The sequence below is a fragment of the Pipistrellus kuhlii genome, unplaced genomic scaffold (genome assembly GCF_014108245.1).
Source record: "Pipistrellus kuhlii isolate mPipKuh1 unplaced genomic scaffold, mPipKuh1.p scaffold_m20_p_3, whole genome shotgun sequence".
Taxonomy (NCBI): domain Eukaryota; kingdom Metazoa; phylum Chordata; class Mammalia; order Chiroptera; family Vespertilionidae; genus Pipistrellus; species Pipistrellus kuhlii.
Window position 1 is genome coordinate 89,959,297 of NW_023425529.1, and position 17,848 is coordinate 89,977,144.

The following is a 17,848-nucleotide window of genomic DNA, read 5'->3' on the forward strand; positions in this document are numbered from 1 at the left end:
TTGATTCTTAGTTTATTATCATTAATAAAAGATAGGTTAGTACATATGGAATTGCTATTTTTGTAAGTAAAGAGCTGTTGAACGTTGACAAATTGACATGCTCCTATCTCATACTGCCTAAGGAAAGTGTGATTGCTCTTCCTTGAACTGTTGCATACCTTCTCATACTTGTGGCATTGGTTGAGTTCCTTCTTTCACTGCTGGTCTCCTGCCTTCTGACAGATTGCCCTCTACATCTGGGACAACGGTAAAGGATCTCCCCTTACTCCAGTGCCTGAGTTGTGTACAGATGGTGTGGACGCCCCCTGTGCTACCACATTCCACTCTTCCCTCCCCCTGTGTGTAAGTAATAGAAGAAAAACTTTCTTGCACATCAAAAAGGATAATGTACTTGCTGTGCATATGTTGTCCCAGCACTTTACATATTAAAAAAGAAATGTTTGTTGTGCCCCAAGAAGAACTGTGCATCATGTTTCTATTAATAACAGCCCTCTAAGGTAAGCACTGTCACCACCCCATTTCACAGAGGAAGGAGAGAAGCACTGAGGAATCCTTGCTCGAGGTTGCACAGTGACCAGCACAGCCTCCTCCAGAGCCTTCCTGCAGTATTGCCTGCCATGCTCTTCAGAGTCACTTCTTTTGTTGATGATATAGCAATTGTTTATCGGAATACCTAGTCCATTTCCTAGAAAGGCAATTTCAAACATTTCCCATGGTACCCAAGCCTCTCCTCAGCCTATCCCATTACTCTCTCAGCTGGTGACCCCACATTGATCTCACTGACACTGTCCAGAACATCCAGAATAAACTTCCTCCTTATGGCAGCCCTCAGTCCAGGCCCCAGGATAAGCGTGAAGGCCTCGAACCTCACTAGATTGTGACCAGTTCTTGCTCATAAGGAAACATTTACTCACACCCTCAAATGTTATCTGTTATTCTCAAGTCAGTCACACAGAAATCTATGTGTTGCATTTTGATAGATGAATATATATTCTTTCTCTCTCTTACTCTTATACACACACACACATACACAAACACAAACAATGGGGTGAATCTGTAATGTTTGCCCAATTGTAGACATTATATTTGCTTGTTCTTTAATGCTTGTTCTAGGGAAACTAGTGAGGAGGGTGAACTCTTAGTATCTTGAGTAATTTGACAAAGCTGTGGTTAGATGTCACTATGTACCAATCCCACATGATGTAGGAAGCATGTAGGAAGCATGACTGAATTTCATTGAAGGCCTAAACAGCTGATAAAGCCGTCAGAACACCCATGATGCAGTCCTTGGCCTTGGGAATGAGTTGTCCACAGATCTATGTGCCCCCTTTCATCTGAGTGATCAGCTGGACTGGAGCCAGCTTAGGGCTCCAGCCCTCCCCACCATCAGATGTTTGAAGTAATTCTACTTTGGCATAGGACAGAACAGCAGTGTAGCCTAGACTTGGGTAGACAATTAAGAAGACCATAAAAATACTTTAAACATCACAGTAAGTTCAGGCCCACCAAAGGGAGTCATCTCTTTTTTTACACTACTTAGTTCTCTCCTTTTATTAAAACCTTTATCAACCGGAAAAAGAAAAGGGAATGTAGTTGACATTTATTGGGCACCTCTGGTGTGCTTAATAAAGCAGCTTTACTGGTGGTTACTTTTCCCACTTTTTCAGTGGCAGACTGAAACTCAGAGAACTGAATGGATTTGTCCAGATGACATGTTGTATGAGTGGCAGAGCTAGGATTCCAGTCCTGGTCTGGCTGACATCTAAGGCTTTGTTTTCAGTTGAGCTACAGTTCCTTTTCCTCCTAAAACTTCTTCCTAGAAACAGGAAGATGTCCCTGACACTAATGCATTTGATCTCTAGAGCATGTGAGATCTGAAGTGGGTAGGAAGTTAAGATAACATGCACTCATATATGTATCTATTTTTCCTTGTGTGTGTTTTCTTTTTTTAGGGAAATCCAGTGAAGAAGGAGGATATTTTTGTTGCAGTAAAAACGTGCAAGAAATTTCATGATGATAGAAGTATGTTTTGGGTTTTTCATTTTTATTGAATTTTTAGATCCCGAATTGCCATCTTTAAAAAAGTAAAAACCGATATCAATTCAAGAAAGGGATAATGATACATATATTGATGAAGTGAATAATCAATATTCCTCATCATATCACTTCAACCACCGAGAGCAATTACTATTGAAAGGACAATTTTATATTGGAAGCTGAGTGGTCCTAACTCTTCTAACTACTATTTAAGTCAGTGTTTTAAATGGGAAATGGACACGCTCAGCTGTTGCAATCTAGGAACACTATGTGAATAAGAATGCATTTTGCAAAAACAGTGTCCTGTTATATCCATGCACAATCTCTGAACTGTTTGAGAATATTAGATGGGATTTCAATGTGACCAAGAAGGAATGTTTCTTAAAGACTGTTCCTTCTTTTTACATTTATTTCAAAGGCACATATTGGAACTTTTAAAAATGAATTTTCTCATGAGTAAATATATAAGAGAAGGGGGAAAAGTGCCTTATAAGCAGTGATCCCTTCATAAGGAAATCCTGGCATGCAGGTGGATGTTTTTATTCAAATTTTCCATCATTAAGAATTCTAAGACATTGATATCAATTAAAATGTGGTTATAATCAACAATATCTTAAAAATAGGTTAACCATAAACCTTTATATTTACCTAAAAGAGTCATCTTAAGTTCCAGGTCATATTAAATCAGCCTAAATAAATATAGTCGTAAAATACTATTAAATTCATAAATACTATTAAATTCAATGTAGCAGTTAAATTTTTCATTTATCACAAATTTAACCTAGATTTAATATCCTTTTGCTTTTTTCATAATCTGGAATGGCTTTATGGAATGATTCTTGAAAAATATCTTTCACAAAAAGTATAAAGGAAATGAACTAGGCTGCTTTTTTTATTAATAGCAAACAGAAGTGTTTGAATTAATGTATTTTATTTGGATATTGAAGCTGCTCTTAGAGTAATGAGTGCTTTGATATTAAAATGTTAAAAACGGAGGTGGAAGTGATAAAGATGGTGGTGGTGGTGGTGGTGGTGGTGGTGATATTTTCTGTTTTGAAACATATTTGTCAAGTGATGGTAGTAAAATTAGGGACCATCCCTATATTTTTAATGTGTTACAGAAATGAAAAAGTTGCTAATTTTAATTTTGTAGTTTTGAATAATCTATTTTATTACTATTATTTGCATAAGGTTGAAATAGTCTTTTAAGATATCCATCTGATGCTTTTGTATTTTATTTTATTCTTTTAATTTTATTTATTTTATTGTTTAAGATATTATAAATATAAATAGTAGTACATATGTCTCATTTCCCTCCCTTCCCCCCCAAATTGAACTCCTCCCAGCCTCCCCTACCCTCGGCACTTGCCCTCACTTCCCCCTCCCTCCAATGTTTTGTGTCTATTGGTTGTGCTTATATGCATGCATACAAGTCCTTTGGTTGATTTCTTACCTCCCCAACTCTTCCCTGCATTTCTTACATTGCTGGCTTGATAGTGATAAACTCCCTTAGCCTTTTTTTTGTCTGCGAAGCTCCTGATTTCCCCTTCAATTTTGATTGATAGTCTTGCTGCATAGAGTATTCTTGGATTCAGTCCTTTGCTTTGCATCATTTTGTATACTTCATTCCATTCCCTTCTAGCTTGATGTGTTTCTTTTGAGAAACCATTTGATAATCTGATGGCGGATTCTTTGTTGGTCTCTCTTGCAGCCTTTAAGATTCTCTCTTTTTTGTTAACATTTGCCATTGTAATTATGATGTTTTTTGGTGTGGGTCTTTAGGATTCATCTTGCTTGGGATTCTTTGTACTTGTGTAACTTTTTTCTTCTCCATAACAGGGACGTTTTCTGTCATTATTTCTTCAAATAGATTTTCTAATTCTTGCTGCTCTTCTTGTCTTTCTGTTAGTGCTATTGTATGTTATTCATTTTGTGTTGTCCCAAAGCTACCTTAGGCTCTCCTCCTGCTTTTTAATTTTAATTTTTTATTTTTATTGATTTCAGAGAGGAAGGGAAAGGGAGAAAGAGAGAGATAGAAACATCAATTATGAGAGACAATCATTGATTGACTGCCTTGTGCATGCCCCCTACTGGGGATCGAGCCTGCAACTCAGGCATGTGTGCTTGACCAGAATCGCACCCAGCACCCTTTAGTCCACTGGTTGACACTTTACCCACTGAGCCAAACCAGCGAGGGCTCTTCTGCTTTTTAATTTTTTCTCCAGGTGCTGTTCAGATTGGGCTTGTTTCTCTACCTTATCTTCTAACTCACTAATTTGGTCCTCTGCTTCTTCTAGTCTACTCTTGAAACTTTCCATTGGTGCTTTTGATTGTAGCTATATCACTTTTGATTTCTTCCTGATTTTTGCATAGGTTGATTTTCTTATCTATCTGGTTTACGAACTGTATGACCATTACTCTGAATTTTTTTCTGTCATGTTGCATGTTTCCATTTCACTTATATCCTTTCTTGGCAAGTCTTCATTTTCTTTTTTCTGTGATTGTTTTATTGTCTCCCCATTCTAACTATCACCAAAAGGTCCAAATACCAAGTCGTGTGGGCCTACGCCATGTGCCGTGGGAGCTTCGCACCTCCCAAGCGCCACTGAAGAGCTCTGACACCAAAACATGTGGTTGCCGTGGATCGGGAGCCATACTTGCCCAGGACCAGAGTCACCAGCACTCACTGCGGCCTTGTGTGTGCAGCTAGAATCAAAGACCCCTCCTGCACTATGCTGGCATATGCCAAAACTCAGAGTTCCCTAGCATGCACCAAGAGTCAGAGTCCCCCTGTGCCCATGCCGAGAATAGAGTATCAGAGACTTTGTTGTGTGGTGCAGCCTTGTGCTTATGCACTGAGAATTGGAATCAGGGATCACATGCACGTATGAGAAACAGAGTCAAGTTACTGGTGATCAATAATGCCTCTCACGTGGAAAATCAGGGTCCCCGGTCTGCTTGGGGGGCGTGTTGCACAGCTACTGTGTGTCAGCAGGAGGTCCACTCCTATACTGTGGAAAACAGACTTTCATGTGTGCTTACCCAAAATTAGAGTGTGCACTGCAGGAAACAGACTCCCAGTGTCTGCACACCCAGGCTCAAATTCAGATAGTGCAGCCGCTTTGTGTGGGCAGGAAGCCTGCTTGCGTGGTGTGGGTCTAGCAGTTCCTATGCCACTGCAGCAGGCCTGTGGGGAGGGGGATGGGCTCTGTGACTCACAGAAATCTGCTGCTGGGATGTCCGGATTCTTGCTGTCCGTGAATCTGCAGCTATGGTTGCAGGTCTTTATCCCTAGTGGCTGCAGGGTCCGGTTTGCGTCTGAGATCAGACTGGGTGATATTGAGGCTAGGATCCTAGTCTTAAGCAATTCTGTTTTTCAAGATAACATGGTCTCTGTGCCCACAATGGCCACCACTGGAGTCTTCATGGTGGCAGCAGGGTTTTGCTGTCTAAAACTGTCTGGTTTGGCAGCCCCCAGAAGATCTGCAGTATCTAACTGTCCCTCGTTCTCTCTCTCACACACACACTATCCACGTCCACACACTCCTCTATCACTCCCTCACTCTCTCACACTCTCCCTCCCTTCCTTCTTGCCAGTCACCATCTTTTTCCTTGATGCTTTTGTATTTTAATTTTGAGTCAAAGTCTTTAAAAATTAAAGAATCTTAAAAGTATGTCAGGAGCATTCAAACCCCTCCCCCCACCACCAAAGGCAGGTGCATTTATTGTTGCTGTTAATTTGGATCTGGGGGCCAATGAAACCTAAAAAGCTTTCACAGGTGGGTTTCTGTGGCAAGCCTTCTTTAAACTTGGACTTGTTTCTTTGGAAAGATAGTCCAAGGCAGCAGAATTTTAGGGATTTTGATGTCCATTGGCTGGATGGAAGTGAAGCCAGACATGTCCCTGAGCTCTGCCTTCCTTTTTTTAAGTCTAATCTAGCCACCAGTTGTGACAAAGAATTATCCAATAATCATAATTAGTTACAACGACAGTGCTTCAGTAACTGCTTTTGACTGCTATCTTTTGTACATTTTCTGGTGTGTTTTTCTGCATGCATTCTGTCATCTAATTTCATGTTGAATATTCTTTGTGATGTGATAACTAATGTTATTCACTTGATATTCTAGAGAAAGCTGAGTATAGATAGACACAACTGGCCCAAGTTCCTGTGGTCTGTTGATAGGACAGCTGCAGCTCTGGTTTTCTGGCTCCAAATCCCAGATTCTTTCTGCCATGACACAGCTGTGATCTCCTTGGATGTATTCCAAACCTAACACTTGATAAATTTAATTTGATATTTGTGTTGATGCTCTGCTATGCTCAAGGTCAAGTTTGACTTGGACAGCTGCTGTTGAAGTAACCTTTATTTTCAGCAACACTGTGGATAGCCAGAAACTGAAATTCACAGATAATCTCAAATATAAATCAAGCAGGGACTTTAGATTGCTAACCTGTCCAAGCATATTACATCTGTAGTTGAGCAGGATACATGGATTGGGATATATATATTTTTTCCTTTTTTTTTCTCCTTCATGTGGTAGAAACACTTGAAGTGACAAAGGCCAAATGGCAATGAAGGAAAATAAGACTGTGTTTGTCTGACAAGTTGAGAGTGGACAGTAGCGTTAGTAAGTTATCTGGTGGAGGTTGTCACTTGTGGGTATGTTGCCTCCAGGGACTTGAGCATAAGTGGATACTAGTGACCGCCCCCAACCTGGCTCCTTATAATGTTGGCCACCCCCAGGGAAAAGGGTGAAGGATGGACATTCTCTCCAAGGCTCTAATCAAGACAATGAAAAATATACATTGAACTCATGGCTTTATTCCTATTAAGCCAAGTTCCAAATTTAAAAAATATATATATTTTATTGTTTTACACAGAGAGGAATTGAGAGGGATAGAGAGTTAGAAACGTCGATGAGAGAAACAACAACCAGCTGCCTCTTGCACACCCCCCACCGGGGATGTGCCCGCAACCAAGGTACATGCCCTTGACCGGAATTGACCCCGGGACCCTTCAGTCCACAGGCTGACACTCTAGGGGTGTTGAACTCAATCAGAGAAGGGGCCAAAATCTAAAATCCAGCCTAAATCGCGGGCCGAATGGTTTACTGAACAGTCATAAAGTGTCATTGTGATGGAAACGCAGCGGAGTGCAGTGATGACAGCGCGGTGCGGGCCACATTGCAAGGCCTGGTGGGACGGATTTGGCCCGCGGGCCTTGTGTTTGACACATGTGCCACTGAGCCAAACCGGTTTCGGCCCAAATTTTTTTAAGAAGTTATTTCATTTCCTGTATTTTTCCCCCCTATCAGTGAAACTAATAATTATGTAACTGCTTATGTCTGAATTTTGATTTAAATGAAAAAAAATCTTAGAACATGGGCAGCAAAAGCACATTTTGTTTTTTAGCTTAAGAAACACATGTTGATACCACTGAAACTGCAACACCCTGAGATGCAAGCATTTAGCAGGGTTTTAAGAAATTATAAGAACTATATAAAGCAAGGAAATTGGGCATAGCATGTCAAATTATATTTAAGCAAGGATATCCCTGGAATTTAATAATCAGCATGATCACTTCCTCTTGGGTTAGTGTTTTTCACTATGTGATGTGGGCTGTCAGAAAACGTGAAGAATGTCCTTTGCATCATTTTGCCTGTATGCATGTTACAGGTATCTTAGGGCAGCCACGGTTCATGTTCATCAATGGTTGATTTTGAGATGCTCCCCTGCCATCTCCCTCTAATTATAGAGATTAAATTGCTATTGGCTCAGCCCTTAGTTTCTTTTCACCACTTCCTGAGCTCCTAAAAATAAGCACTTTATCCTTTTTAGGTTAAAAAATACCCTTTACTGCAGTGATCTTGTCTAGAGGAGGAAGATCTGAACAAACTTATTAGAAGGAGTTTGCTATAGATGTGTTCTCTGATTACAGTAGAGAGGCTGACAGCTGCTGCCCTACAATCTGCTAATTTAATATGTGTGGCTTGGATTAAAATGCAGCAAGGGGCAAGGCTGCACCCTATGTTAAGTGGAGTGATTAGAGTAATTCTTAAAGAGAGGAAGGGAGTCAGGTGTTGGTTCGTTCTGTTCTCCCCTGGCTTTGGAACAGATGAAGATATTCCAGATTGCCCTAAAATGTTTCAGACCATCCATGAGGGATGCTTCCATCACCTCATCTCTATAAACAGGAATTAAAACACAGTTTAGATAGGTATCTCTAATTTTGGTAGTTGACTTGCATACTGAGACAAAAAACAGCAGATTTCATAAAATCAAGAATCATTCATAGATGATTGTGTTTTTGTATTGTGTTCAAGTGTCAAGTTTATTTTGATTTGGAATTAGAGTTTTGCAGGTAAATTAACTTGGTTTTAAAAATGTGTGCTCCTTGCCTCATAGTGAGATACTGCTCTTCCGCCTCAAGACTGGAAGGGCCTCTGGAAGATTTATGCCTTTTGTGCAGTGAGGTTTTGTTGTAGTCCAATTTTTACTTTGCTCCAATTGTAACTTATCTTGCAGCAAACCTGGAAAGAGACATTCACTGTTGTTTTATTATGTGGTAGAAAGTATGCTTCTCCACCATACAATATCAAATAACTATTAGCTAATGTGAAAATGAGATATTAGATCATTTAATTATTTTGAAACATTTTTTCGATGTTTAATATCTTTAGGAAAGCACTGCTTGAATACTATATAAAATATAATTAATATAATGAATTCAATTTAGAATTCAAATAATGCTAATATAATACACATATTTTTAAAGTGTTAAATAATTTAGAATCAACACTGGTTAATTAAAAATAAAGCCTTAACCTGCTGTTATACAAAACTTAGCCTTAGCTTGAAATTCTTTGCAATTGGCATGTAGGACAAATCCACATGAGTTATAGTGATAGATAACACAAACATTTGAATGCTTTTGGTATTATAGAGTCACTAGAGGCCTTGTGCATGAAATTCATGCATTGGGGATGTCCCTCAGCCCAGCCTGCACCCACTCCAATCTGGAACTCCTCGAGGGATGTCCAACTGCCCATATAGGCCTGATCCCACTGGCAGTCGGACATCCCTCTCACATCCAGGACTGCTGGCTCCCAACTGCTCGCCTGCCTGCCTTCATGATTGCCCCTAACTGCTTCTACCTGCCAGCCTATTTGCTCCTAACTGCCCCTCCCCGCTGCAGGCCCAGTCACGCCCAACTTCCCTCCTCTGCTGGCCTGGTCACCCCTAACTGCCCTCCCCTGCAGGTTTGATCACCCCAAACTGCCCTCCCTTGCAGGCCTGGTCCCTCTCAACTGCCCTCCCCTGCTGAACATCTTGTGGTGGCCATCTTGTGTCCACATGGAGGCAGGATCTTTGACCACATGGGGGTAGCCATCTTGTGTGTTGGAGTGACTGCCAATCTGCATATTACTCTTTTATTAGATAGGATAGAGTCCTGGTACATGGGGGTTGGGGGAGAGCAGCTGGTTTACCCTGAATTGTGTCCCGGACCAGGGCGGCCTGGGCAAGGGGCCTGTGGTGGTTTGCAGGCCGATCATGTCCCCCGGTGACTCAAGCGAAGGCCCTGATATTTGAGATTTATTTATCTTCTACAATTGAAACTTTGTAGCCTAAAGTGGAGGCCTGAGATGGCCAAGGCAAGCAGAAAACTTTGCTTCCTCCATCTCTGGGAGCAACTCAAGCCTTCTGCTCTCTCTAGCTCTACGGCTGCCAACATTTTTGTTGGGATTTATTTATCTTCTATCATTGAAACTTTGTAGCATTGAGTGGAGGCCTGGGCCAACAAGAGCAGGTGGAAAGCTTGGCTTCCTCCATTGCCGGCGATACCCAAGCCTCCTTCCTGCTCTCTGTGGTTGTATTTATTTGCATATTCACTCCTGATTGGCTGGTGTGTGTGGCTTGTGGGTGTAGCGGAGGTATGGTAAATTTGCATATTACTCTTTCATTAGATAGGATAACATTTCGTTTTATTAAAATGGTTAGTTTATTTTTAAATGATTGGTAATAGGAATACCCATCTTGTACCAAAGAATGAATCATTGTTATGAATAAAACTTTCCTTTATACTAGTTCCAAAAATAGCTATAGGCTTCTTGTTGGAATTTCTACAAAATTTAATCCCCATTTAACTATTTATTAAGTTCCTACTACATCCCAGGCACTATACTAGTTGTTGGGGAACCAGTCATATAGTAATTATGACCTTTAGAGAATTTTTTTTCAACTGAAAACTGAAACAAAGAATATAAGTTAAGAGCTCTCACTCGATTTTTTTTTTTTTTCATTTAAATCAGCTAATTGCGAAGAAATACTTATGCTGTTTAAGGAGGCTTATTAGAACCAATATGAACTGACAGCTAAGGGCTGAGAAAAATGGTATCACTATATAGCTCAGGCTCTTGTTTTTTATAATTCTGACACTGCCTTTAAATTGCCTTTTTTTGGGTACTGTTTACATTTTGTGCAAATATTGATACATTTAGAGCTAAATATATTGTATTAATCTTAAAATTTGTTGCATTTGTTCTTTATTTTTCATTTTCTCTTTTTGTGTTCATGAGAATATAGTTTTTTAGATTATATTTTATCATTTTTGTTGGTTTCTTAAATACAATTGCTTTCCTACGATAATGTTTACAAAATGATATTTAATTTAGCACAGTCTACCTTCAAATAATATTATACTACTTCATATATAGTGCAAGAAGCAGAATTTTTATGGCTTGTGAAAGTGCTGGGGACTGAGTAAAATTCTTGACCTTTCCATCCTTATGAATTGGGGAACATTTTATCCAAGAGTGGGGATATTTAGTGGCTGCAAGCTGTAGGGAGCCCTTTCTGGGGAAAGTCCTCTGCTCATTATGTGCAAAGCAGACTGCCAGGGCAATATCATGATGAAGATTTTTGTTGTGCTAGAATTTGGAAGTAAAACAGTGTAGTAGATTATTTTTTCCCATAGCAGCCATATCATCTACTGCATCTTTGTTTTGACTTGGAGAAATCTTTGTATCAGCCTTTTTTTTATGATTGCAGAAAATTATATTTTAATGTATAAAACGATATTTGGTGGGTTAGAATAGGTATTTTGGAGATTATAGCAAATACCCAGAATTCATATGTCTTTTTATTTCTTAAAGTTGGTGAATAATGGGCTACAAAATGATGCACTTTTGCCTTTATGTACAAAGGCTATCTGAGTTTGACTGAATTTGTTGATTTACATAGCTAAACACTTAAATTTGGCATTGAATCGGCAGTTTTTGAACATAATTTATTTTTATTTGGTCTGGAAAAAGAAAAAAGATCTGATAAAGTCTTAAAATATTGACCTGAAGACTTGGTTTTTAGAGTTGAAATTCTTAATAGGGTATAAAATCTAGGTGGGATGGCTTTTTTACACTAAATCTATAACCGAAGCCCCTTATTCTCCTTAATATTTAGAGATGTAGACAATAACCTAAAAAAAAACATACAGAAGCAAATAATTACTTGGATAGTTGGTAAAGTAAATTAATATCAAATAGTGATCAGGCAAAATTCTACATCAGGTGTGGATACAGAGCTGTCTTTTAACATCTCACCCTAAAATGCAGAAAACCAGGAGAGTTTTTTGTTGTTTGTGTTTATTGTATTAAAACAATTTATCTGTTAATTATGGAGTTTTAAAATCTGTAATGGTTCTCAAGATCTTATTTCACAGATTTCAAAAGTACAATAATAACATCAGTCATATGTAGTGATTCCCAATAGTAGAGTTGGGACCATCCTTTATAGAGTTGAGTGGTCGTATTGGAAACTTTGGGTGGGACAGTGTAGTTTGAAAAGATACCCTCCCCCATTTTAAGAGATAAAATAGCATCTCAGTCAGAACTACATAGACTAGTCTCATCTTTGGAAGTAACTATATTTTCTACTTCCCTAAAAAGCTTTATAAAAATCCACTTGTGAATTTTATTTTATTTTATTATTTTAAATATATTTTTTATTAATTTTTTTCAGAGAGGAAGGGAGAGGGATAGAGAGCTAGAAACGTCGATGAGAGAGAAACATCAACCAGCTGCCTCTTGCACACCCCCTACCGGGGATGTGCCCACAACCAAGGTACATGCCCTTGACCTGAATCGAACCTGGGACCTTTCAGTCCGCAGACTGACGCTCTACCACTGATCCAAACCGGTTTCGGCCCACTTGCGAATTTTAATGAACTCAATTGGGCAAAGAGAAAAATTAGTTAAAATTAATTTAAATGTAACAGTATAATCAGAATGTTGATTATATACTGATTAAACACAATAAGTATAATTAGAAAATTTATTATTATATGGAAGCAAGTGTATTTATCACCAAGAATAAAAAGTGCTTGGCTCTAGAGTATATTGAAAATGGCCCAGGAAGAGGGTTTTATTCATGTGCATATGGCATTTCTCAGGGTGGAAAAGTGAGCTCTAAGGCTTTCTGAACAAGAACCAGTGACAGTTCTCTTTCTTTATAAGGGATTGTGCTGAGCCTTTGATATTCTAAGCTTTTCTATATAACTGTGTCAGTGATTATCACTTCTCTCATTTTTTTCAGTCCCCATTGTAAAGCAGACATGGGCGGGTCAGGCCAGTCTCATTGAATTTTATAGTGACTATGCAGAAAGTTCCATTCCTACAGTGGATCTGGGAATTCCTAATACAGACAGAGGTGAGTCCTTCATTCATACAGCTCCTCTTAATCAGCATGTCTATTCTGCAAATTGAATAAATTAAACTAATAATAAAGTGGAAAATCTTATAGAAGCTATAATTTTTGCCTTATGTTTTTTTTCTTCCTCTCTTCTCAATGTCTTTACTCGTAGATATAAGCTGATTTTTTTTTTCAGATTAATCACTACATATAAGTACTAAGACAGGTTATAAGTTTTTAATAAGCCATATTGATATGACTGAGCACATGAAAATTATGATTAATACATTTTTCATACCTTCAGAATTCACTGTGGTCCAATGGGTTCTTCAAAGTGAATTTATCATCTTCACCAAAGCTTCTCCTCATTTAATTTTAACAATTTAACCAGCCAGGATGTTATCCAACTGATGTATACCAGCCTCTGTTAGATGCCAGGGGGAGTAGGAATGAAGCTAATAGTTTCTATCCTCAGGAAGCTTATGGTTTGAGATTGTTTTGTGTGTATCTTTGAGTAGCATTTAACCACATTCCACACTAGTTCTATATTTTGCAAATTGTTGGAAGTACACTAGGTTTTCTCTTCGTATTGCAGTCTTTCTAATTAAAAACATATATAGGGTAAAGGTGTGTTTATCTTTAATTTATAAAATATATCATGTATGAAAAAAGTAGAGAGAAATATACCAAACCCCTAGATTAAAAAAGAATATTTTACAAATATAAACTTGATCTCCTGGACATTTTTCTTAGACCATATTTCCCCTCTTTTTAAAAAAATAATTATTGTTGGGAGAATTACCTATGTCCACTCCCACTCCCCCCCACCCCCAGCCCGCCATTGACCTCTTTTAGCCCACTCCCTCCCCTAATATGCTAATATGCCACCCCAGGCCCTATTGTCTGTGTCCATTGTTTAAGCATATATGCATTCAAGTTGTTTGGTTGTTCTCTTCCTGCCCATCCACCCTCTGCTGCCTTCCCTCTTAGGTTCCACAGTCTGTTCCATGCTTCTATGTTTCTGGATCTATTTTGTTCATTAATTTATTTTGTTCCTTAGATTCCATAAATGAGTGGGATCAGGTGATAATTATCTTTCTCTGACTGGCTTATTTTGCTTAGCATAATGCTTTCCAGGGCCATCCATGCTGTTGCAAATGGCAACAAAAGAAAGAGTTCTTTCTTTTTTACAGCTGTGTAGTATTCTATTATGTAAATGTACCACAGCTTTTATATCCACTCATATACTGATGGGCATTTGGGCTGTTTCCAAATCTCAGCTATTGGAAATTGCGCTGCTATGAACATAGGGGTGCATATATTCTTTCTGATTGGTGTTTCTGATTTCTTAGGATATACTCCTAAAAGTGGGATCACTGGGTCAAATGGGAGTTCTATTTTTAATTTTCTGAGGAAACTCCATACTGTTTTCCACAGTGGCTGCACCAATCTGCATTCCCACCAGCAGTTACTAAGGTTCCCTTTTGTCCACATCCTTGCCAGCGCTTGTTGTTTGTTGATGATAGACATTCTGACAGGTGTAAGATGTCACATCATTATATTTTAATTTGCATCTCTCAGATGATTAGTGACTTGAAGCATTTTTTCATATGTCACTTAGCTATCTGTATGTCCACTTTGGAGAAGTATCTCTTTAGGTCCTTTGCCCATTTTTTAATTGGATTGTTTGTCTACCTTTTGTTAAGTTGAGTGAGTTTCCCATATATTTTGGAGATTAACCAGTATCAGATGTATCGTTGGCAAAAATGTTCTCCCATGCAGTGGGCTCCCTTGTTATTTTGGTTTCTTTTGCTGTGCAAAATGGATGTAGTCCCATTTGTTGACTTTCCCTTTAGTTTCTATTGTCTTAGGAGATGTATTGTTAAACATATTGATATGAGAGATGTCTGAGATTTTGTTGCGTATGGTTTCTTTTAAGAATTTTATGGTTTCACGACTTACATTTAAGTCTTTTATCCAGTTTCAGTTTATTCTTGTATATGATGTAAGTTGGTGGTCTAGTTGCATTTTTTTTTTTTTGCATTGTACCTGTCCAGTTTTCTCAGCATCATTTATTGAAGAGACTCTTTTTTTAAAATATATTTTATTGATTTTGTACAGAGAGGAAGGGAGAGAGATAGAGAGTTAGAAACATCGATGAGAGAGAGTCATCGATCAGCTGCCTCTTGCACACCCCTACTGGGGATATGCCCGCAACCAAGGTATGTGCCCTTGACTGGAATCGAACCCGGGACCTTTCAGTCCCCAAGCCAACGATCTATCCATTGAGCCTAAACCGGTTTTGGCAAAGAGACTATCTTGACTCCATTGTATACTCTTGCCTCTTTTGTCAAAAATTAATTGAGCATAATGGCATGGGTTAAATTCTGGGTTTTCTGTTCTGTTCTATTGATCTATATGCCTGTTCTTGTGCCAGTATGAGGCTATTTTGAGTACAGTGGCTTTGTAGTATAACTTGATATCTGATATTGTGATTCCTCCAACTTTGTTCTTCATTCTCAAGATTACTGTGGCTATTCAGGGTTTTTCTTGGTTTCATATAAATTTTTGGAGTATTTGTTCTAGATCCATGAAATATTCCATAGGTAATTTAATAGGGATTGTATTGAATGGATAGATTGCTTTGGGTATGGACATTTTAATGATGCTGATTTTACCAATCCATGAACATGGTATATACTTCCACTAATTTACATTTTTCTCTCTCTTTTTTCAATGTCCTATACTTTTCCAAGCACAGGTCTTTAACCTCCTTGGTTAAGTTTATTCCTCAGTGTCTTAACTTTTTTTTTTTTTTTAATAAAGGTAAATGGGATTGTTGGTTTCTCTTTACGAGAGTTCATTATTTGTATATAAAAATGCCACAGAAATGGGGAGCCTGGAAGCAAGGAAAGCAGGCAGGGAGGTGGGAGTGGTCAGGGCATATAAGGGAGCAGCCTGGGTGCCTAGACATGAGCCGGAGGCCAGCCATGGTTATGATTTCATCACCACCACTGTGGAGCACCTGAGTTGCATTTTGGTACCAGAAAAATTAAATTAAAAAAGAAATTAAAAATGCCATAAATTTTTGGGTGTTAATTTTGTATCATACTACATTGCCAAATTCATTTATTAAATCTAGTAGTTTTTTTGGTGGAGTCTTTAGTGTATTCTATGTACAATATTATGGCATCTGGGAATAATGAGAGTTTTACTTCCTCCTTTCCAATTTGGATGCCTTTTATTTTTCCTTCTTGTCTGATTGCTGTGGCTAGCACTTTCAGTACTATGTTAACAAGAGTGGTAAATGTGGGAATCCTATGTTTTTCCTGTTATTAGGGAAAATGGTTTTAGTTTTTTCCCCACTGAGTATAATGTTGGCTATAGGTTTGTCATATATAGCTTTTTAGTTGCGGAATAATCCCTAATTCCCACTTTGCTGAGAGTATTTTTATTAAAAAGGTGTTGAGTTTTTTCGAGTGCTTTTTCTTCATCAATGATATGATCATGTAATTTTTTTCTTTTTATTTATTTATTTTTTAATCTTTATTGTTCATATTATTACAGATGTTCCTCTCCCCCCCCCCCCCCCCCGTTGCTCTCCTCCACCAGGTTCCTACCCCATCCTCTGCCCTTTCCCCACCCATCATTGTCCTCATCCATAGGTGCACAGTTTATGTTCAGTCTCTTCCCACATCCCCATCTCCCCTTTTCCCTGAGAATCATCAGTTCACTCCCCTTCCATACCTCTGATTCTATTATATTCACCAGTTAATATTGTTCATCAGATTTTTAAAAATTTTTTTGGTTTTTAGATTCACTTGTTGATAGTTACATATTTGTTGTTCATAGTTTTTATCTTTATTTACTTTCTCTTCCAAAAGAACCCCCTTCAGCAATTCATATAATTCTGGTTTGGCGGTGATGAACTCCTTTAGCCTTTTTTTATTGGTGAAGCTCTATCTGGCCTTCGATTCTGAGTGATAGCTTTGCTGGGTAGATTATTTTTGGCTGTTCATCACCTTGAATATTTCTTGCCATTCCTGTCTGGCCTGCATGGTTTCTGTTGAGAAATCAGCTGACAATCGTATGGATGCTCCTTTATAGGTAACTACCTGCTTTTCTCTTGCTGCTTTTAATATTCTCTTTGTCTTTTGCTCTTGGAATTTTAATTATGATTTGTCTTGGTGTGGTCTTCTTTGGATTCCTTTTGTTTGGAGTTCTGTGCGCTTCCTGGACTTGTAAGTCTAATTCTTTCACCAAGTGGGGGAAGTTTTCTGTCGCTATTTTTTCCAATATGCTTCTGATATCTTGGTCTCTCTCATCTTCTGGGTCCCCCATAATTCTGATGTTGGTTCGCTTGAAGTTGTCCCAGAGTTTTCTTACATTATCTTCAACTTTGCCTTCTATCTTCTGCAGAGGAGTGTCTTCTGGCTCTTTATGTTCCAAATCTTTGACTTGATTCTTGCGATCTTCCATTCTGATTTTAGGACTCTATATGATATTTTTTATTTCAGACAATATATTCTTTATTTCTTGTTGATCCCTTATTATTTCTAGTTGATCTCTTTTCATATCTTCATAGGTCTTGTTTATTTTATCGGCCTTTTCTAGGAGATTCTTGAACAACCTTATAAGTGTGGTTTTGAACTCTATATCCAGTTGCTTTTTGTCCTCCATTTCTTTCGTTTGTGATCTATTTCCTAGTCTTGGCATTTTCGCAGCTTCCCTGATGGGACGGAGTTTCAGGGTGGAGCCTACAGCCTTGGCTTCCATCAGTCACATCAGCCACGCCCTATGCGGCTCCTGAGTCTCGGTGTTTCTGAAGGTCCTTCCGTACTCGCTGCAAGCACCTCTGAGAGTGAGGTGCCCTTGAGTTTCGCCTGCTACTAAACAGTCTAGTCTCTCCTACAATGGGCCTGGAACTGGGGTTCAGTTCAGTTGGAAGTGGGATTGGAGGTGGCGTTCAGAGCAGTCTGGAGCCCCTGTCTCCTTCCCGCCAGGGCAATCCCACGGCACAGCCAACTGTTCCTTCTCTGCGCGCAATGTGTGCGTCTCTGGGACCTCCTTTCACCGCTCCCCTGGGGTTCCGCCTTACAGCCCAGCTCCCTCTGGGTGAGCCTGGGTC

At 38.9% G+C, this 17,848-nt stretch overlaps 1 protein-coding gene across 2 annotated transcripts in view; it reads left to right on the forward strand.

Moving 5' to 3' along the window:
- The window catches only part of B3GLCT (beta 3-glucosyltransferase), a 133,611-nt gene that overhangs the window by 80,455 nt on the left and 35,308 nt on the right, over positions 1 to 17,848 (forward strand). For both annotated transcript variants that reach the window (XM_036456764.2, XM_045588487.1), the window contains 3 exons: positions 223 to 342; positions 1,953 to 2,022; positions 12,625 to 12,738. In XM_036456764.2, the coding sequence (XP_036312657.1) occupies positions 223 to 342; positions 1,953 to 2,022; positions 12,625 to 12,738 (304 nt within the window). The remainder of the gene's footprint in view (positions 1 to 222; positions 343 to 1,952; positions 2,023 to 12,624; positions 12,739 to 17,848) is intronic.